The 20,898-nt window shown below is 46.3% G+C and overlaps 1 protein-coding gene across 5 annotated transcripts in view; it reads right to left on the reverse strand.

The window, feature by feature from the left end:
* Positions 1-20,898, reverse strand: part of LOC112988027 (AP-4 complex accessory subunit RUSC2) — a 63,017-nt gene that overhangs the window by 15,442 nt on the left and 26,677 nt on the right. For all 5 annotated transcript variants that reach the window (XM_064500405.1, XM_026108225.2, XM_064500403.1 and 2 more), the window contains exon 2: positions 1,147-3,225. In XM_064500405.1, the coding sequence (XP_064356475.1) occupies positions 1,147-3,118 (1,972 nt within the window). In that variant the 5' untranslated portion in view covers positions 3,119-3,225. The remainder of the gene's footprint in view (positions 1-1,146; positions 3,226-20,898) is intronic.

The raw sequence follows: 20,898 nt of genomic DNA on the forward strand, positions 1-20,898 counted from the left end.
GAGACCTGCTTTCCAAGCTCTCCTGCAGCAAGCACAGGTTCAAGGCTCAGTAAACAAAGAGGTCAAAACACAAAGAGCTCTTGCTCCAAAGGCTGAAATCTCTCCCACACTTGCAGTGCAAAACACTGCCCTAGCAGTGAATGAATTGTTCTTCCCATATCTTGCTAGAAATCTCCATGGCATTAAATGGAAACAGTCGGGGCTCTGGCACATTAGGGGCTATCTAACACAGCAGTCTGGTCAGCACCTCATTTTAGACAGCCTCTTACCTGTGAAGCAGGTACAAGAACTGCCTGGGCCAGGGATAAAGATCTCCTGCTATGCTAGAGGAATGGCTGTACTTCAGCCACTTATAGGGCTGTCACACAGCTCCCTCACCAGGACATGTAATGGCAATATCAGTGAGGAAAGCGATTCATGCAAAGGGCTTTCCTGCAGAGGGAACTGGAACAATTATCCTGGTGATGGCCATGCACCTCTCTATAGGAACCCTTGCTGCAATCCCATGCACTGTGGAGGATACAGCCAGGATATTCCAGGCTAATGGGATGGCCCAGCAAAGACACCACTGCTCCTCTCATGTCTACAGGGCTCATACTGTAAATCATGGCAGACACTGTGTGAGCTTCCTGGGCCCTGCACTGAGAAGCAGCTGCTGGCTACGCCTTCTCCTCTCCTTCATGCGGCTCCAAAGAAGAAGGGCTAAAAAAGACCTACTTGTTCCCTTCCCTGCCTCTCCTGGGAACCCAGCTCTGCTGAGCATCCTCAAATCCCTGTCTGGAGAGCTAAAGGCAATCCCTTATGGGACTGTAGGAATACAACTCCATGGAACAGAGTCAGAATAAGACAATTCTCTAAGAAGCTGCACATACCCTAATCTGTGGGAGGGCTAATGCCATGTCCCCCCTTACGTGGTATAGGAGGACTGCACAGGACCTCAAAAGGCTCTAGAAATACAAGGGCAACACAATTGCACTGATCTGGGTCCGAAATAAGCACAGCAGGGCTTTACCCCAGAGAGTGGTAGGCCAGAGAACAAACTGCAATGGTCTCCCACTGCCAGGCAGGTTCCTCTGTTGCTCCCCTCATGACCCAAAGGGCAACTTTTCTTTTCATGTCTCCATTCTGCCTATTTTGGCTCCTTACCGTCTGCTCGAACTCTAACATCTCTTTGTCCGCAGCCACTGGCAGAGCTACCTGAGCAGCTGGCATCAGCCTCCGTGAGCAGGGAGAGAGAGGCTTGCTCACCTGCCCCCCGCCCACCAGGGATGGTCTCACTGGAGCCTAAGTCTTTTGTGGAACGCAAAGCCTGGCCATCTCCAAAGGTGTGATCCAAGCAGAAGCCCTCACAGCTCCGGTTCAAGCCATGGACGAAGGGCATGGGTGGAAGACTCTGGCTGCGGCGAGCTCTTTCTTCAAGGAAGGTTGGGCAATCCCGCTGTGTCTCAGGAATAGGGGAGAACTCCAAGGAGGAATCACCACTGGATCGGAGAGGTGGGGAAGAGCCGTTCTTTCTCCTGCCTTTAGCCAGCTCAGCAAAAGATGTCACTCGCTTTGGGGGAGAACTCTGGATGGGTATTGCTGGACTTTCACTCAACTTAACGGGACAGCTCACCATGCGCTCCAGAGAGCCCAGCCGGCTGCTAGGACTCCTGTCCAGGTTCTGATCATAGCTCCTGGAGCGCTGCCGGCCTGTGTTGAGGTTAGGTGGTGACACATTTACATAGACCTGACCCTCAATCATATTCTGTGTGGTTTCTCCCTTTGTCTCCGCTTCACTGCATTCTGCATTGCTTTCTTCTTGTCTCAGGTCAGGCCTTCTAAACAGGTAGTATTCACTGGGCTGAGCTGGGCTACCTTTGGTGTGGTCTTCTGAGCAGCTAGTTATGGAAGACCCTGCTGGGCTAGGGGATGACTGGGAAGACAAGTCACACGTGACTAACTTATAATAATTCTGAGTGGCCACAACGAGCCGTGCTTGGCTCTGGAAGCAGGCAGTGAGATCTGAGCTTTCTGAAGTGCAAGGCTCACAGTGGAGGTGGTAGGAGTTGCAGTTAGCATCAAGGACAGGTGAGGAAGAGTGGTGACATCCACACACCTTCCCTGAACTCTCTGGATGATGTGACTCACAAGACATCTTGGATTCCGTGGGTGATGAATGCAAATCCAGGTAAAAAGCCCCTGTGTCTGAGTGGCTGCAGAAGGAAGAGTCACAGGACAGGTTGGCTGAATTCAAGTTAGACCGAGAATGGCCATTCATTTTGTTGTAGAGAGCACTGAAGTTTACCAGCACTCCATCGGAGCTGTTGCAGGAAGAGTCACTGATGTAGCCCATCTGTTGGTCAGTCACTTCTGACTGACTCGATGAACTGTAGCACCGACAGTGCTGGAGCTCTGAGCTGGAACAGCTGCATGTCCGGCTGTGCAGAGCATCCTGATTCCTCAGTGCTTCACCGGTGTTCTGGTTCCATTCCTGGTCGCCACCATCAAACGAGAAGCTGGAAGAGCTCCCACGACGGCAGCTGCATTCATCCAGCTCCATGCGTTCTGAGGCCTGGCGGCACCGGTTGACATTGTTCCTCTTCTGGACATCATCACTGCTGATTTTGTCCTCTTGCCCATCCACCACACCAGACCGACTGGCCATGTTCCAGGACTTCACAATGTGGTTGGAGTCATGGAGGTGGAAAGGGGGCAAGGACAGCTCGTGCAGGTGAAAGGGAGGTTTGCCAGACACAAGGGAGTTATGAAGGTGGAAAGATTTTTGACCCAAGTCATCCCCAAAGATGCTGAGGTCTTCACCCTCATTCAGCAGGAAAGGGTTGTGCCTCTTACTGACGCTAGGGACAATCAAGTTCCTTGCTTTGCCTTCTTTGTTGTCTGAGGCCTCTGCTGAGGTTTCCGAGGTTTGGAGAAAGCTGCTGTACACCAAGGAGTCAGTCTGTGAAAGGTCTCTGTCTGGAAGGACAGAGGTCCGTGTGATGCCTAGCTCTGGCTGGCAGAAGGGGTTGGTCCTTTTGTTCACAGAGCAGCACTGTCTGTCAGGGACCTGGCAATGCACCAGGGGAATGTGATGGACAATCAGTGTTTCACCAGTCAGCTTGGGTGGACTATCCATGGTGAGGAATGCTCTTCAGGACATCAGTTAAGCTGGCAGGACCCATGGACAGGTTGGGATGTGCATGAGAGGCTGGGAGGACACTTCTCATGAGGGAATTCAGATACCTAGAGAGAGACAAAAAAAACAGAGGAAGTCACCTCTCAGGAAAGGCAGTAACAGTTTAAAGCATCCTTAGTTTGACGGAAGACTGCATGCCCTGAACAGACTGGGTTCTCCTCAGCACAATTACTAAGGTCCTCAGCTCTCCTTCTTCAGGGAAAGCACCACAATGCAAGGCAAACATGTCCCCCTCCAGACTCCTGGGACAACACTTGTGCTTCCAACTGACCCCTCTCAAACCTATCAAGCCAGTAAACTGATTTCACTCAAATGACCAAAGTGCTGCACAGGTCCTGCTCAAGACACTGCTCTGCAATGGTGGTGGCAGCGTAAACTCACAGGAGAGCAAGCAGACAGCACATAAATGCTCTCTGATGAGGGCAGTCTATCTTCTTGCACTGGATCAGTTTCTTTCCCTGCCTCTCAGTATCTTGAACTTTTCTTTAAGAACAAAATGCTTAATTGTACTGGCAGATCTCACAACATTAGAGATACAGACATCCAGGCCAGCCCTGGAAAAGGAAAGCAGGAACACCCATTCTTCTCTGAAGTCAAGGAGCCCCCACGAGGCCCTAAACTCTGTTAATGGTGCCGGGGGAACAAATCAAAGTGGGCAACTACTTAGGCACACAAGTGCCTCTCATGTTATGGGGAGTGGATGACTTCAGTGAGCCCTTGGGGAGCTACTGCTGAAGGTTAAATAGATCCCATACCGCACCTTGCATTCTACTAACCTTTTGCTGATGACAGTCTTAGGGTGGCTGGCTCACAGTTTCCTGACATTTTGCCACATTATCTGTAGCACTTATCTACTGCACTTTACAGCAGTACCACTGTAACAGTTCACAATCCCAGGAGCCATACAGGCAGGGTACTAAGAGCTCAGCTCCATCAGAGGTCAGTAAATAGCAGGTTGTCATAAGGCTAGAGAAAGATGTTTACCAGCATTTGACATTGGAGAGCAGGGAACATGTTCACTCTTCCTTCCCCACCTGCCCCAAAGGGGCAAACAGCAAGTGCTCCTAGGAAAACCTGGTGGATGTTTTCCCTCTTGCATTCCCTTCCATAATTCAGAGAAGCCAGAGCAGAGGCGAGCATGGAAGGGCAGCTAAGGCAGAAAGGAGAGGGAGAAACCACGAAAGACAATGTTGAACCAGGATGGTCTTGAGGGATTTGAGAATGAACTAGAGCTCTCAGGGATCAAGCTCTCCTCCTCCAAACTCTGGCCCAAACACTGTTGATCAGCAATGCACATCCCACGTCTCATCTAAGCATCCTCAGTGTTCACAGTACCCTGATGCCCTGTGCTGTGATCCTGCTCTGGACACCAGGACCCGTCTCTGCTGCCATCACTGACCTCCAGACCTCAGGAAGTAACATCCACACTACCTAGGCCTTCACCTACCTTACCTCAGCATTTGTGACTATGGGATGATAATGAATTTGGAGCAGAGCTACAAGGGCACATAGTAGCCCAGAAGGGAAACTGAGAAAAGTGGGATAAGAGAAGTCAGAACAGTGTAAACAATGAGACAGCTCTAGAGAAGGAAGATCTAGAGAAGGAGCTTCAGTTCTTCCAGGTTCACAGCATAAGAACAGCAATTAAAAAATGCTAAAATAAAGCTGATCAAAAGTACTTTACTCCCACACATAACAGTGCATCTCAGAGACATAGGATGTGTTGGCAGGAAAAAAATAGAAAGATGGAAATGGACCTGGTGTTTACCATAAACACCCATTGATGTAAAAGTTAATGCTAACACCAGTGTTAGCAAGCAGACAAGCCTGTGGATTAGGCTAGACTCTACCAGGGATCAACAAGAGATCCACATGGTGGGCCCTCACCCTCACACCTCCTTCTGCTGGGATGTTTCACCCAGGATAAGGCTCTGAGGTAGAGAGGACACTTAGACCACATCCAGCTAGACTATCGTGTGATCCTAAGCTCCCACCAACTATAGATTCCTTAATGCCCATATAACCCTTCACCCCCCCTTCAGTGACTCCCCTGTCTGACAAGCCTCTGGCTGCTTTCCCACATCCTCTGCTGTAATGGCTGAAAGGGGTGAGTCAGTTCTCAGCCTTGATTCCCAGGAGATCTTTTACATCAGGGATTCCCAAGCTCACATTGTTCAAGAACCACCATCAGTAACAGCAGCTCTTGGCTCTATGCCTAGCGCACATGTACACTGAAGGTGGTGTTCAGCAACTGAGGGCACGAACATTGCCCCATTCTGAGGCAGCTTGCGATACACTGCTGAAGCAGCCCCAATTCACCCTATTCCCCCCCCAGCACCAAGGGAAAAAGGATGGGCCTGGGCTCCCTAGTGCCTGTCTATTCATTCAGACCTCCCCTGCCTTTGCTGGTACCTTTGTGGCTGGTTGTAAGGTTTAGACCACGTCTCTCTGTAAGTGGTTGCTGGGAACAGATTTCCAGCACCCGCACCAACTTGCTGGCAAGCCTTGCTGAGTAACACAGGCCTCACTTTGGTGCAGATGTTGCTGTGGGAGGACAAGGTTTCCACAGGCACACTTTGACATTTGACAGCAAAATGTCAGAGAGCTGACACACAGCCCTTTCTCAGCTCTGACTATATCATGCAACTCTGCCCAGCTATTTGGTTTCAATGGCAGCAAAGGCTCCTTGGGTGGACTGCTATTCACTGTCACAGATGCTGCAGCAGACAGATGCCTATTCTGCCTGCACTCCCAGCCTGTCCCAGCACAAGGCTCTGAGGGCCAATATTGCAGGAAGCATGCAGTCAGTTCCTGCCGAGAGTCATTCTAACAGTTTCCCTAGGGATATGCATGACTTCTTTTGTGCCCTAGATACCTGTCTCTCCCTTGGAACACCTCTTTTGGCTTTCTCCTGTCTCAGGGATTGCAGGGAAGTCAGGCAGTAGCATTACTACCACAGGAACCATTCAATTCTCAACACCAGACCAACCTCCCTTCCATAAATCTCTGGCCATACCCTCCCTTGGTTCTCCCTTACCACTTCTGGAGGACTGTAGAAAGATTCTCCCTCTTATATTCAAGGTTTGGAAGGCTGGGACTGACACTGGGCCTTAAAATGCATCAGGCAGAACAGTGTCAGATTCCACAGGCTTTGATCAGCTCTCTGTAAAGCCCTCACACCCCTTTGCAAGGAACGATTCTCAGAAATGAGAATAAGCAGTCTGTACCAGACACTTTTTGTCAAATCACTTCACTCTTCTCATTTATCACTTGTAATACCACAAGCCCACAATGAGCTGAATCCTCCTCAGTCCTACACACACAACGGCAAAGGTGGCATCCAGCAATGATCCCTGCTCAGAAAAGTGTGTCATGGCAGTACAAGGCAGGAGATAACAGGTGCAGGCACAGAGGGAGCACCATGACTCTTAACACATCAGTTTGACAGCCATTTTGATTGCAAATGTCAAAATTCTTTACTTCCTGCTTCTGTAGCTGTGGAGAGAAGCTGCAGAAGACCTCTGAGCTGGCTCCAAACCAGACTGCATGGCTCTGCTTCAATTAGGAGAGGGCTGGTGCAAATACCAGGCATGCCTACGAGTGCTGATGCGTTAGGTGTGGCAGTCACATACCTCCAGACATACCCCACTATCTATTACTGCCCTAATGACACTTTTGGAGCTCCATTGCTCATTGTTTAATACCCTGCTCTGCTCAACACTGTCAGCTGCACAGATGAGGTGACCAAGTTCGAGAGACAATGAAGCAAGTTTCTCATAAAATGTAATGCAGTAGCAGGGGAAGGCATGCAGAGATTTAAGAGATAAATATGATTTAAATACGAAAGGATACTATATATGGCATAGAGGGTGCAGAGACAGGAGTAAGATCATCAGAACTGCCAATTGGAGGAGACACTGCCTTTTTAGAGGCAGGCTTTTCTGAACAGACTACTGTTTCTACAAATCCTAGTCACTTCATCCATGAGATTGAATATACAACGTAACTCTTTTACTGTGACAGTTCTTGCTGCCTCTTCTGTATGGCTGTGGTTTCATTGTCATCATCTTCCTCAGATGAACGAAGACCAATCAAGTCACTCAAGGGTGAAAGAGGGGAAAACAGGGCTAATGGATGGGAATTCAGTCTCATCAATGAACTGGCAAAAATCCTTTTGTATTGGAGCTGCACACTCTTTTGAAGGTTGTTCCACAGGAATCCCTGATTCCTATGGGGCATTTGCATCAACATGCCCAAAGAAGTCATGCAGCCCTACAGAACAAGAATCAGCAGAAATGCTGCAAAACACATGCATCTTCTCTTTGCTCCATGGGGAGAAATAGATCCAGTTTACTCATTATAACTTTACCTCAGGGCCAGAAGGTTGGGAGAAGAATCCAAACTGAAAGTCAAATCTTGAGACATTCCATAAGACACCCAGTGTGGGGATCTCGGGGCTCAGACAGCTGCTCACTGACTCAGACACCAGTTTCTAGGATTCCAGTAATGCAGTCAGTCCTTGCCATAGCTTTGCTACTCCAAAGGCTGCCAGAAAGTACTAGATGGTTTAAAAAAATCAACAGGACAATTCCAGCAAGCTGGAGAGCATTCAGAGAACAGCCTGAGTGAACAGCAAGGGGCATGGAGTGAGTGGATTAGGGACAGGTCTGAACTATCTGAGCAAGAAAAAGTGGGTGGATGTGAGGATTTGGGAAGCCTAAGTTGTTGCAATGTAGAATTAGCCAGTGGTATTTGCTTGGATATTCATTCATTTCTAGCCAGCTACCACATCGCTGCCAAATTCACACCTTCATTAAATCATTTAATAAATCATCCAGCACATTTAATGAAAGGAAAGGTTTAAAAGGAAATAGTAGTTGTTTGATTCTTCCTAAGCTTCCAGCTCTCCTTCCCTGCTTCAGGGAACACGGAGCATAGTGAGGTTGGTCTGCCAGTTCCTAGAGTGAATATTTCAGCACCTAATGTTTAAAAGGGAGCTGCTGCAAGATAGAAAGACTACATATTTCCTAAATTTCTGCCTCAGCTCAGACCTGTTCCTCTTGTGCTCCTGAGCAAGTCATGATTCCTGAAAAGATCACTTTCCTTTTCTTTCCACAGGTAGGTGCTGCCTGGGCCAGAGGATTTTCCAGATGTTTCCAGGACAGCTTGACTACGAAGCCTAGCCAAAATGTATCATTACATCCCAGAATTACATAGGATTACAATGTGTTCAAAATGGAAACTGCAGCATGTGATACCATGTGACAATCAATCACAGCCTTTGCCCACATGGCAGCAAGGAGCTGCTCAAGTCAGGGGTGAGGGGCTTGCTAACAGTAATGATATGGTGAGCAAGTAAAGAAGTAGACTCTATATTCCTGACGATGACACAACTAGCATGAGGCAGGTACCTCCCAGTCAGAAATAAAGAAGCCCCAGTTGCTTTGCTGTTTTGACTTAGAGGAGACATTAGAGACATTTGCTCAAGGAGCAAATCTACGCCAGCTATCATGCTGGCTGGACAGTGACCTGACAAGTTTCTCCCCTTTCTGTGCTCTGCTGCTCCATGACTCATCATTTGGCATGTGGCACTCAGCAGTAGCCAGTTATAGGCTGTGACTCACAGGCATCAGCAGAGGTGAGCTGGGTTTGAGTCTGCTCCTTCTCTCCACCAATTCTCTGTCCCAACCCCCATTTTATATGCTCCTAATTACCATATGAAAATCCACAGAGGAGAAAAAGACTTTGATGTTTCTAGCTGCTAATATCACACTTAGATTACTGCTGAACTAAACTGCAAACACAGTAAATCCTTTCTTATCACAGACACTCCAGCAGCAGCAGCAGCAGCTGCAGGAAGAACTACATTTCTATAGCATCTTTCTGTCTGAACACTCTGAAAGCACGTTAAAGATATTACAGGAGCAGGAATCACAATGCTTTTCTGAAACATGGATCTGTCTGCGTGCTGGGGCCTGGCTGCTATATGATTCCCAAAGAGCACTTAAGGATCCATGAAGATAAGAAAAATCCAATAAGATAATGAAACTGCTGGGCAGAATCTAGCTAAAATGCCAAGTTTTACTCCTCTTTACTACAATACTTCTTATAACCACAACATGGTGCCTAGATGCCAGCCAGGGGACAGAGCCCTGCCACCTAACTCCTCTGCCCCATTTTCAATGACATCTCGTAATCCAGCCTTTCCACCCAGGCCAGGCTCATCTGCACTGAATGTGCCTGGTGTCTGCCAGAGACTGTACAATTTTGGTCAGGGCTTTGCCATGAAGCAAGGCTATGACTCTCAGCTGGCTGCCTCATCAATATGTTCCTTTATCAGACATGGCTGAGGAACCAGAGGCTTCAGTTAAGTAATGGAAACAATACAGCAGGCAGGTCTGGATGAAGCAGAGTCAAGGAGAGTAGAAGCACAGCCTGAAGATCTTCCCACCACTTCTACATGTGGGAGCTGGGAGTTCAAAAATCTCTAGCACAACAACCACAGCAGGGCATGGAATAAGCCACCTCACTGACAGTCAGGCCTGAAACTCAATGTGGCTTCATGGATCAAAGCTGAACTGTGCCTGGAGACATACAAAATGCCAAGGCTGCTCCTGAAGTCTCTGTTATGTGGTTACACGCAACTGTGATTGAGCAGGTTGTTCAGGTGCATTCTGCAGGGGCGAAGGCTCTCAAGATCATAAAAAGCAGAGGAGAGGGTACAGCGGCTTCATGTAAGCGAGTACTTTCAATAGCACCAGAGATTTCAGGGGTTGCTGGGGATCTGAAGCATGCCCAAAATTGCCATGTTTTGGAAAGGTATCTCAATGAAAGGTCACAAATCACTCTTGCTGGGCCCTCAGGACTTTCCCTCAAAACCTTTACTGGAATCCAGCTTCAGACAACTTGGCCTTGCCCAGACCCTGCCAAAAGAGAGGTCCTGCTCATCCAAGGCTTAAGGGAGGATAATTTCAGAACCGGGTTTCACCTGCACAAAGAAAAGCAAATAAGGAGAGCTCCATCTCAGATAGTTCTAGATCCCCTGTCACCTTCATGACTTGGGGAGGAGGGTGAGCTAAACCCTAAGGGGAACAAACAAGGTCTGTCTTCACAGTAAACAAGATCATACTGCAGTACAGGTCAGCACACCCATAGAAACTTCAGCCACTCCTTAGCTGGCTGTCTTTACTGTTGCTTACTCTATATCCAGATTAAAAGTGGCATGGCATTTCTGTCCAGAACACACCTTGCAGGCATCACAGCTGCAAAACAATGTTTAAGCCTCACTGCAAGGGAAAAGTGCTGAAGACCACTGAAGAAAGCCCAAGAAATAAGGAACTCGGTGTTAAGACAACTGAGATAAAGAGACTGTAAAATCATGCCTACTGTCCTTTCAGACCAAAGCTTCACATGCACAAGAATCACTCATTATCAAGTGAAAAACAGCCATTTCTGGGATGGCAGATTATAGATATATGACCTCATGTTGCAACATAACAAGAGTAGGGCAGGCAGTAAAGGTGGATACTACTTTCAGCTGAGAATAAAGGAAAGCCTCAGGAAGACCAAGCTTTTGAAATAATTAAGGTACCATCCCACCCTGCAACCCACCGTAACTAGCTACACAGAACCTTGACATGGATGAATACAGCAAGAGATTTCAAAAAACCCTAGTGTGATCATTTTCAGACTTGTACAAAGCTGCAGCATGATGGCTTCACTACCAGAACTAGGTAGCCATGTCCCAGGGAATGGGAGAAGCAATGCAGATGGGGCATAACCTAGCAGTGATGAACATCAGCTCTGCCAGACAGCCAGAATGCCTGCATCCACAGAGCTTTATTATTTCTAAATGAAGCAATCTTACATGAAATTTAATATATACTGTGTGTAACCAGATCAGAAGCCCCAAAACCAAATACAAATGGAAAAAATCCCAGCAGCAGGCTGTTTTTATTAGATGTTCCTCTTTACAATGCTCATCTAAATGGCTTTTCCAACAGCAGCTACATCCTTCTGCCAACACTGCAGAAAACTTTAACTCTTCCCAGCTCTAGGAAGCTCTGCGAAGACCAGAAGCAATAACTGGATACACAGGAAGAAATTTTCTATCTCTGCCAAGCAGGAATTTTCAATAAACAATTCAATGGTCTGGAAGCAGGCAGAACCTGGACTCAGGAATGATAGGATGTTATAAATCAAGAGGGCTGAGTAACAGTCCAATAAAAGCTGCATCTACCAAGACTAATGCATCAAATCTATCCCATCCTGTGAAGGATGTCAGGACCACATATATTTTTGCTGCTGACACCCAACTGCTCTTGGTTCATGAGTTGGATTGAGGAATTCCCAGAATTTAGCTGGAAGAAAAGACCTTGTAGCTTTACATACAGGTTTGAAGAGGGAAATTGTTCGCCTGACTATTGTTAAGGCATTTCTTGACCCTTTTTTGAGCCAAGTGCTTGAACAATCAGGCCTTGTGTAACTGATCATGTCTGAATGCTGTCTGAATCTCATTTCAATAGGGTTCAGGGTGGAAAAAGAAAGGGAGAATGATTCCCAAGATAATGGGACAAGAAGCTTCAGATTTGGGAACAAATCCTGGGACCAGTCTTAGGGTGAGACTGCCTGATTAGAAATGGCTCTTTGCACTACATGGCAACTCTTGATGTGACCTCTCTGGCCAAAACAAGTCTATCAAGAAAGGTTTTTTCTGGAAAGAAAATCTAGGGCAACTGTTGCCACTAGCTCAGAAATAGAAAGAGGAGAAGGAAGGAATGGACAGATGAACACATTTAGCCTTCATGGATCAACAGCTACTGTTAAGTTTTTATATCAGCAGAGGAACACAGAAATCTTGACTGGATCATATAGTCAGTGAAGCCCAGTCCTTCATCTTTGCCAGCAGAGACCCCAGATGCTCTGCTTGAGATAAAATAGGCCTAGGTGGGCAAATGAGAGACTGGCTGCTCCGTTCCCCCCCCCCCCCCCCCCCCAAGCAGCTTCCTTCCCAGGACAACAGTTTACATCTAGAAGCAGGTTTTATAACCCTTCTATACTAAGCTAGGTGACTAAATAATTATGTTATATACTCTTGACATCCCTTACAGTGTCCATTTTTTGTCTGAATTTTCACAGCTTTGGGGCCTTTTAAATTTCCTGAGCCAGTGAGTACACAGCTAATTGTATGCCAAAGGGGCAGTTTTCTGTCAGTCCTTTTGAACATGCCAGCTTTTAACGTCATTGTTTGTCCTTGTGTTAGGGCAGGAAGAATATTATCTTCTGTACTGCATTGGTGTCCCTTCTGATTGGCCCCCAGCTTTTCATTCTGTTCACATACAAGAGCTTTCTCTGGTCCTTGGTCCTGCCACCCATCTCTCTCTGACTGGCTTCTTAATGTGTGCACGTACACCCGTGTGTGTGTGTGCGTGTGTGTGTACGCACACACAGACATGCATGGCAGGTGGAGGGGGGGAGGTAGAACTCAGAGGACCTGGATAAATCTGCAACATTAATTTACATAACAGAATATTTTCCATGTAACAGAACTAATAAAAGGCAAGACAGAACCTTAATAAAATGCTTGTAAAGTGGACCAGACACTACTAATGATTACACATACTTTTATTCTGAGAGGAGAAACTTATCCCTCACAGGGGCTGGCAACCCAAACCAAACCCTTCCTATAAAAGCTTTAGTAGAGACAGTGATCAGCTGCACTGAATGAGACCTTTATTTTAGGATATGCTCTAGAAGACGGCTCATGTGCTAATTAGGCTTGGAATGACTGGGCTCAACTGAGTATTAAGGGTCTAACTAACTAAATCTGATAACCCTGGATTAACCGAAGTCTTCTGCTGGGGAAAGTCTTGCTGGGCTGTACAGTAGGCATAGACCTACTCTACAGGAGATAGGAGGAGGGCAAACTGGGATGATCTTTGGTTCTGTACTGCAGTTGAGCAGTTAAGAGTCTCTGGGGACACATTGAGACTACCAGAGGGATGACTGGTCTGCTTCTAATCTCTTCAGGGATGTTAGGGAGGGTTCAGGAAGACACCTCAAGAATGTAGGCTCCCAGTCCATCCCAACGAGGACACACCCATACTGGGACACATTGTCACATGAAGCTGTTGGGTCCATTTTGTACCGAATGTCTGCGAGAAAAAAACAAGTATCTACAACAGAGGCGTAAGAAGACACTGTCTTTCCCAAGCCCATACACTGAGATTGGCTTCAACTCAACCATGAGACTTCAAAACTCTACAATTTTTGTTCTGAATATGTACAATAAATACATTAGATAGTCTTGTTATCCATGCAAGCCCCAAACCATTTGGGATTATTGCTGCACTTTGAAGTTTAACAGCAATATCCATGGACTAATTAATTACAGTATGCAAAAATCATTCTCATTATCAGTTTCAAATAATCCTCCTTAATTTCCTAGAAAATTTCCATGTTATAAACTGAGCAGCACATAAATCATCATCCTCTTTCTCTTGAGCATTCATTATTTCACATCATGATTCCTAAGTTTCCCCTCTAACACAAATAATTCCATTTTCTTCAGTCTTCCCCCTTATGAAAGTTTTTCAGGATCTCATGCAGTTTCCTGGGCTGTTTCTCAATTTTCTCCAACTCTGCAGTCATCCTTCTGAGCTGGGGTGACTAATTGCACATACTTTCCCAATGAAAAGTGGGAGGTCCTCTGTTTTATGTATCGACATTAGAAGGCTCGGTACCATAATTTTCCACTCCATTTCTTATGTAGTCTAACACTCAAATGTGGGCATTCACCAAAAAAGGTCCTCATGGAAATGGCAAGAGTGACATCCAGGTGCTCTTCTGAGCTTAATGGCAGCTGATTTGGAAGCTGGCAAGGTATTCTTTCATGAATATCCTCTGTAACTCTGTTACTCGTGTTGTTTTCTTACGGTAAGATTGAGCTCCTAAACATCAAGGTTTTCGTAAGAAGATTAGCCTAGAAGGAACCAGGCGATTTTTCTTACATATCTATTCTCTGGGGAGAGGAGTTTCTTTTCACTGTTTGTGTAGTGTGGTTTATGGGGGCTTTGCCCTGCCAAATTGCACAGATTCTTGAGGTAGGAAAAGGGGAAGAGTCTTCCCTGCCCTCATGCAAAATCTCTTTGTGGATCCCCCCAAGAGATAAGGAGGTCCTCAATGACTAAGGTCTGGGCTGAAAGATAGTTTGCCTGGTAAACTTACCTCATTAAATCAGTGAGGTCTGGCGACCTGGCTCCACAAAAGAAAGAAGATTCCCTTTCATTTTGATGAGCAGGCCAAGTGGTTTTTGTGTTTTTCTTTTTTTTTTCCCTCAACCTCAACTTGTGCCCAGGGGAAGGCAGATAACACGGTAGTAGACCAAAATTTTGGCTGTGGAACACCTTTTGGTAAAGAGGGAAGTCACTCCTCAGCATCTCCAGGACCAATACAAATGCATTGCTTCAGTTAGGAGTGTTTCTCCATCCTGTAATACCAATCATATCAGCAGCACAAAGCCTGTGAGAGGTCAGAGTTACGGAGGAGGTATTCTTTGATGTGGTTAAAGCTTGTGCAAGTCACCAGCAGAAGCATGTGAAAGAGAAGCTCCAATAGATCATTGACTACTAGTATTAGCTACTCAAGAAGGCATACCAAGGCCTAAACTGAATGACATACGACTACTGTGGTGCCATTGTAGTGCTTTAACCACCCTCATGACTGCTGCTTGTCAGTGCTGGGACACATCTTCCTCAGACAGCTCTTCCTCTCCATACCTCTTACTGTGCCGTGAAGAGGCTAGCCCTACAGTGTTAAGGTCTAGAGACCCTTACGAACATCTGAGGCCCCTCTGTGCTTCATGCAGTCTCACCTTTCCTCTCCCTCAAGTCCCCTCCGAAAGGCAGCTAATCTAAGAGAAAACAGGGAGGGAAAGCACATGGAAACAAAGAGGCTGTCAGGCTTACTGTAATAAGATGCAGTCACCACCTTCAGAGTGCTTTATAAATATAATAATTATAAATAGCAAATGTCTGCAGAAATGAAAATGAGGCATAGGACATGAAGCTGAAGGCAAGGAGGAGAGATCTGGATATGGAAGATGATCTCTCCAGCAGCCATTTCAAGCACTATGACCTGCAGCAGGAGGACAAACCTTACTAGTGCGTCAAGTTAGATGCCATTGCAGGGGAACGAGAGAGAACAATTTGTTGGCAATACAAAATAGCTAAGTGTAGATACGTGCTGAAATCCACTTGCTGTTCTTCCAAAGGGCCAAGCTACAACCACTGCTCATGTTAAACCACATTCAGCCAATAAATCCCTCAGAAGTGACTGCAACTATTCACATACTAACAAGTGCTGAAGGAGAGGACAGCTACAGTAAGCCACAGTCCAGGGCAGATGGGGTCATTCCAGCCAAGGATCATCAGATGGATCTAAGCAAAACCAGGGAAGACATTCTGCATGGGCTAACAATAACTTGGGACCACAGATACGAATTATTTATACCTCCACTGGATCTTTTCATGTTTGGGCTTACGACTTTAACACCTGAGTTACTGGAAAAGGTCTGAGGGCTGCACTACAGGGAAAAATGCAGTGCAAGCAGGCACTGGAACTAGCCTGACTACAAAGAACAGTAAATTGCACTAGCATAATGCTCCAGACAGGTCATTCTCCCTGCTGAGAAGGACATCTGTAAGGACAGCTATGCTGAGCACTGCTTCTGCTGCCTGAGCTACACAGAATACACATGGCAGTGTAGCGTGATGCCTGTGTCCCTGCTCTTTGCCATGGGAAACCCAGAGATGGATCAAAAGAAGGTGGCCTGGTAAACAATTTAAGCAGAATTGGAATTGCTAGGCAAAAAGGAGGTTAAGTAAGCATGTGGTTACTCCTGCACCAATGCAGGCAGAGCAGAACAGAAGAAAGCCTGCCGACTGAAAGCATTTAGGTCACACTTTTCCAGCAGCAATTGCAGCTGGTACCATTTTACAAAGAATCAAGTGCAGATCTGGAGTTAAAACAAACTGATGAGATCAGCCTAACTTTGTGAGAGCAAGGACTCCCTTCTCCCTTCAAGAGTAACGCCTGAAGAGTAACACCTATTCTCTGAGGGCTGGAACTGAGTCTGTGTTAGCCATCACTCAGAAGCACAAAATTTTCCCCAGGGTTGACTGCATCACAGTTAAGCCGCTCATTAGCTCAAAACATCACAGAATAACTGAAATTCTCATGCAAAACTCATTTTCCTGCAACTGTATACCAATTTTTCTGGCTCGAGTATTCAGTGGAGTTCCTGAACAAACAAACAGGACCACAGGCACGCAGATCAGTCCCTTGCACATCTGGGAACCAAGGGGAAAGCAGACTGTCCCAGTCCAGTCCTCCTCCTTCACCCAGGTGTCCCACTCTTCCTCAAGAACAGAGCACAGTCTAGTCTGAGGTAACAGTGGCTCCAAGGGAAGTATCAGATGAAAGTCTGCTGTATATTTGCAGCACATGGTCTCTCTCCCAACAGCTCAAACTTGGAATGTGAGCCTGAGCCAGAAAGTGCAATCACATACACTATGGTCACCCAGCTGCATCATGGTCACTATTCACCAGGGTGGCTCTGCCTCCTGCTATTGCCACTTGGCTGGCAATATCCTTCACCACCTCACCTATGACACACTCCAGCCAACCTCAGCTCTTTGCCACTGGGCTGAACACTCCCATTTACTAGTTATAATGACCACAGTCTTTTCTCTCTGTCTAAACAACCACTTGAACTTGTCACCTGCATCTTTGTGCTCCTTTAAGCTCGCCCCACTGGCTGCTTTACCTGTCAGGTTTTGAATTTAGTGAGCTTTTCAGAGCAAAGGATGTTTCTTACATTGCTCTGTGTAGCACCTGAACCACTGAGCCCTGACCTTCCCTGCAGTTTCTTGATATTAATGTATCATGAACAAAACTCCCACCAGCATGTGGCCTGATGGACTGCGCCTGAACAACCAGCAGCCTTGCCCAGCAAGAAATATTTGCATGTGTTTTATGGATAGAAAATTCCATTACCTACAAATTCCCATAGATACAATACAACTCTGGTGGAGAGAGGAAGGATTTGTGGATAGGTCTGCTCTTGCTCTCATGTTGAGAGGTATGTCCCTGCTTTGACCCATTTCTTTCAGAAAAGAAACACTAAAATAATTTCCATGAAGAGAGAAAACTGGAGCAGACATATAAAAGTTAGGGCATGCAGGGAACCTGCTCAGCAGATAACATGAGAAATCCCTACTAAGGCTAGCTACCAACACAGCTGTAATCAATCATTGCTATGGATTTCATCTCCTGCCAGCCATGAGCCCTCAGCTCCTTGCACTCTTATCTTGCAGTCTCTTGCATAGCCCTGGAATGCGGCTAAACTTCCGGCTCTTTTGGACTACAGACTGGATTGGGACTCACTGCTCAACCTGCCAGAATCACTGTATCACCCCAAATCTTCCCAGTCACTACAGTCATTCAATTCCACAGCTGACAGGGAGGTATCTCCATCTCAGATCCTCAGTGTCTCACAAAGATCTCGGCACCTCTCACTTTCCATTTGCTTCTGTTGGGTTTAATCACTGCTCAGGTCCATGAGAACCTTGCCTACAGAGATATTGCCTAGCATCAGTGATACAGGAGTGACTTTGGACTGAATGATCCCAAGCTGATCCAGTTTACCTTAAACAGAAGGGTAAAAATCGAGCAGCTCTGTAATGAAGCCTTTTTAATTTTAAAAGAGCAGCTCTTTGGCATATTAGGGAAAATAGTTACAAAGCCAGCAAAAATGAAGAGACTGGGGAAATACTACAGAAAACATTTTGAATGTATACCATAAGTAATCTGTAATCCATATGCCAAGCAAGGTGAGAAAATTTGAAGAATAGTGCTCCTGACCAACCTGAATGAATAACCACACCAGGAAGGATATTAGGGGTAAGTAGAGCACTTGCAAAGACTGGAAAAAGTTATTCATCCAAGAAAATTCCACCTTAAGACATCATGGGAAGGGATACAGAAAAAATCACAAAAGTCAAGCATCATTAAATTTTGCCAAGAAAACCTAACAAGTTCTTCAGCCACATAAACAAAAAGAAAACAAGGAGAGAGGAAGTGGGCCAACTGTGCAGTGAGGAAGGTAAAGTGAAAAGACAGATCTAGATATGACCCAAATAGCTAAACTCTCTGATGATGTTTCGGCAAGAAGAAAAATATGGAAGCTGGGGCAATGACGGGTTAGGCAATGCAGGGAAAAGAGGGTGCAGAAAAGGAAAAGATTATCTGAAGTGGAAACAAATTCAAGAGTATGAATGCACTCAAGTTAGAGGGACAAGACATTCTTGATCCCAGAACAATGAGAAAATTGTTGCATGATCACAGCTGGCATCAGGGCTTTTGATAAAAATATCCATGAGGAAAAAGGGAGGAAGGAGGGAAAGCCATGTGACTGATGAATAATAAAGGTAAAGCCTGTACCTGTATTGAAAGAGAGGGCAATGAGGCATGCTAGAATAGATCTATTGGCCTGCCCTTAATACTACGTGATGCTACATAACAATAATAAGCCAGAGAAATAAAAGAAAAATGGGGCAAAACGCAACATGAGTTTGCTAAAGGTGGGTTACTGCCTGGCTATCAGGAACAACACCAGTGTGAGATCTTGACTCAGAGGAGCATCAGACTGGAAGGAAATTAAGATCTCTGGGACACAGAATTTTGTCTTTGTTTCCTACTACAGCCTCAGACACGCTGACGAGCAATAATGGAGCCATGACCAGGCCATTTGTGAGCCCATTGCATATTCTCCTGGGCACTTGCACTTTCTGCAGTGCAGGTTCAGGCCCATCCCAGAGATCCTGCTGCACATTATCCCCAGCAGCAAAGACAACACACAGCAGCGATTTTATCACCTTCCTGGGAATCACTTCAGTCAGCTCCAGTCCCCAGAAGCTCTTGCCCATCTTTTAGCTCGTAAGAATTTCAGGGCAGAGACTATTTGTGCAATCTCAGTGCTTAATGGATGCTCCTGTAAGAATGATAACTAAATAGACACAGCCTGCACAGGGAGTATTCCCTCCCATGCAGCGAAGCAGGCTGCATCACCTTCTTTTTATTCTGTCAGGCAAACACGGTACACACTGCAAATTCTCTTCCACACCCTGATACATGTATCCTGCATAGTGATGTCTTGTCACATATTCTGTCCTCTAGCCCACAATGCGCCTATAAACAAATACACATGTGCTGCTCTTACCCCCTAGCTACCTCCTGCAGAAGCCTGTTCTCTAGCATCACCTCTTCACAGCACAAATGCAGTCTGGTAGAGCATCTCTCACTGTACAAATCCCCCTTCTCACCCCTGCAGGAGCATATCCTGCTACCCAGTCCCACCAGGCTGAACGGGATGGAGACCTGGAGACACAAAGAGAGTTAGTTCTTAGTCCCCAGGGAGAGGTCTCAGGCCTGGGATGAGAAGGAGTTGCAGTTCAGGAAGCTCCAAGGAGCTCCCAATACATTGTCATGGAGTTGTGGGCAGAGCTCACTCTGCCCTGTGGCTTTCCTGAAAGCCCTGTATTCCCTATTTGTTACCCCGAACAGAAACTCTGGGGTTTTTCTTCTTCACAAAGCGTAAAGACCAGAGAGCCTTACCACAATATAGGAATGGAGAGTGAAAAACTGCCTGAGAATCTGCAGCCATAAAATGGTTCCTTCAGAAAACCACCGCAAAAACAGCTGCCCTGAGGATCGCTCCCATCTCAACAAACCTGTTGGGTCTGCACACAACACTGACCACCTCAGGGAATACAGTGAGAGAGGCTGCAGAATGACCGTACAAATGACATATAGACAAAACCTGACAATGACAGCCCTGGCTTTCCTCCCTTGTGCCCTCTACCACTGGTCTCTGACCCACAACCCCCTGCTCTTATAGCTCTGCAACGCCCCTCAGACCTTTCTATGGCCTTTTTGGCTCCAAGGTTCCTCCACTGCTCTGCCAAAACACTTAGCATTTTACCTACATTACTCCTACTATCCTGGGGCTCCTGACAGGCCTAAAGATGCTTTATCTGAACTATTCTCTGGTCACTTCAATACTGAGCTGCCCCCAAGCACTCTGCCAAGCTTGGCAAATTGCAGAAGGGTTTTGTGAATAGGTTAGAGCTGCCAAACTTGCTCATTAGCAACATCAGTATACGAGACTCAAAGTGTCCAGAGGTAAAAAGCAGAACTCTACCTCCTCCATACTCCACACATCCTTTACAACACCCATCAATCCAGTCCCTGTATGTATGTTCCACAATAAGCCAATGCTACTATAGCTCCCATAAACACCACCTTCCCCCCAAACACCTGCAACTGCAACCCCACATGCTCAGCATTTTCCATAACCCCAAAAGACTGCATCTCCTATTTGCTCATTTCCTTATGTTACTACATTCCCATGTGTACATTCCTCTATAGCCACATCACTGTACCACATATAGCAAAATCTTCTTTTTATATACTTTCGCCTTATTCTTCTGACTGTCATCCTGAACATTGCTTCTTCGGCGTCTGGATCCCTTTCCCGTGTACATCCTTCTCTTTGTTCTAGCCCTTCTCCTTTCGCATTTGCAGAGGCAATTTGATGGAAGGATTTGTGCAGCAGTGGGGGAGGGAAGAAGCAGAAAGGCAGGGAGGGAAAAGAGGGATTT

The sequence above is a fragment of the Dromaius novaehollandiae genome, chromosome W, assembly GCF_036370855.1.
Source record: "Dromaius novaehollandiae isolate bDroNov1 chromosome W, bDroNov1.hap1, whole genome shotgun sequence".
Taxonomy (NCBI): Eukaryota; Metazoa; Chordata; class Aves; order Casuariiformes; family Dromaiidae; genus Dromaius; species Dromaius novaehollandiae.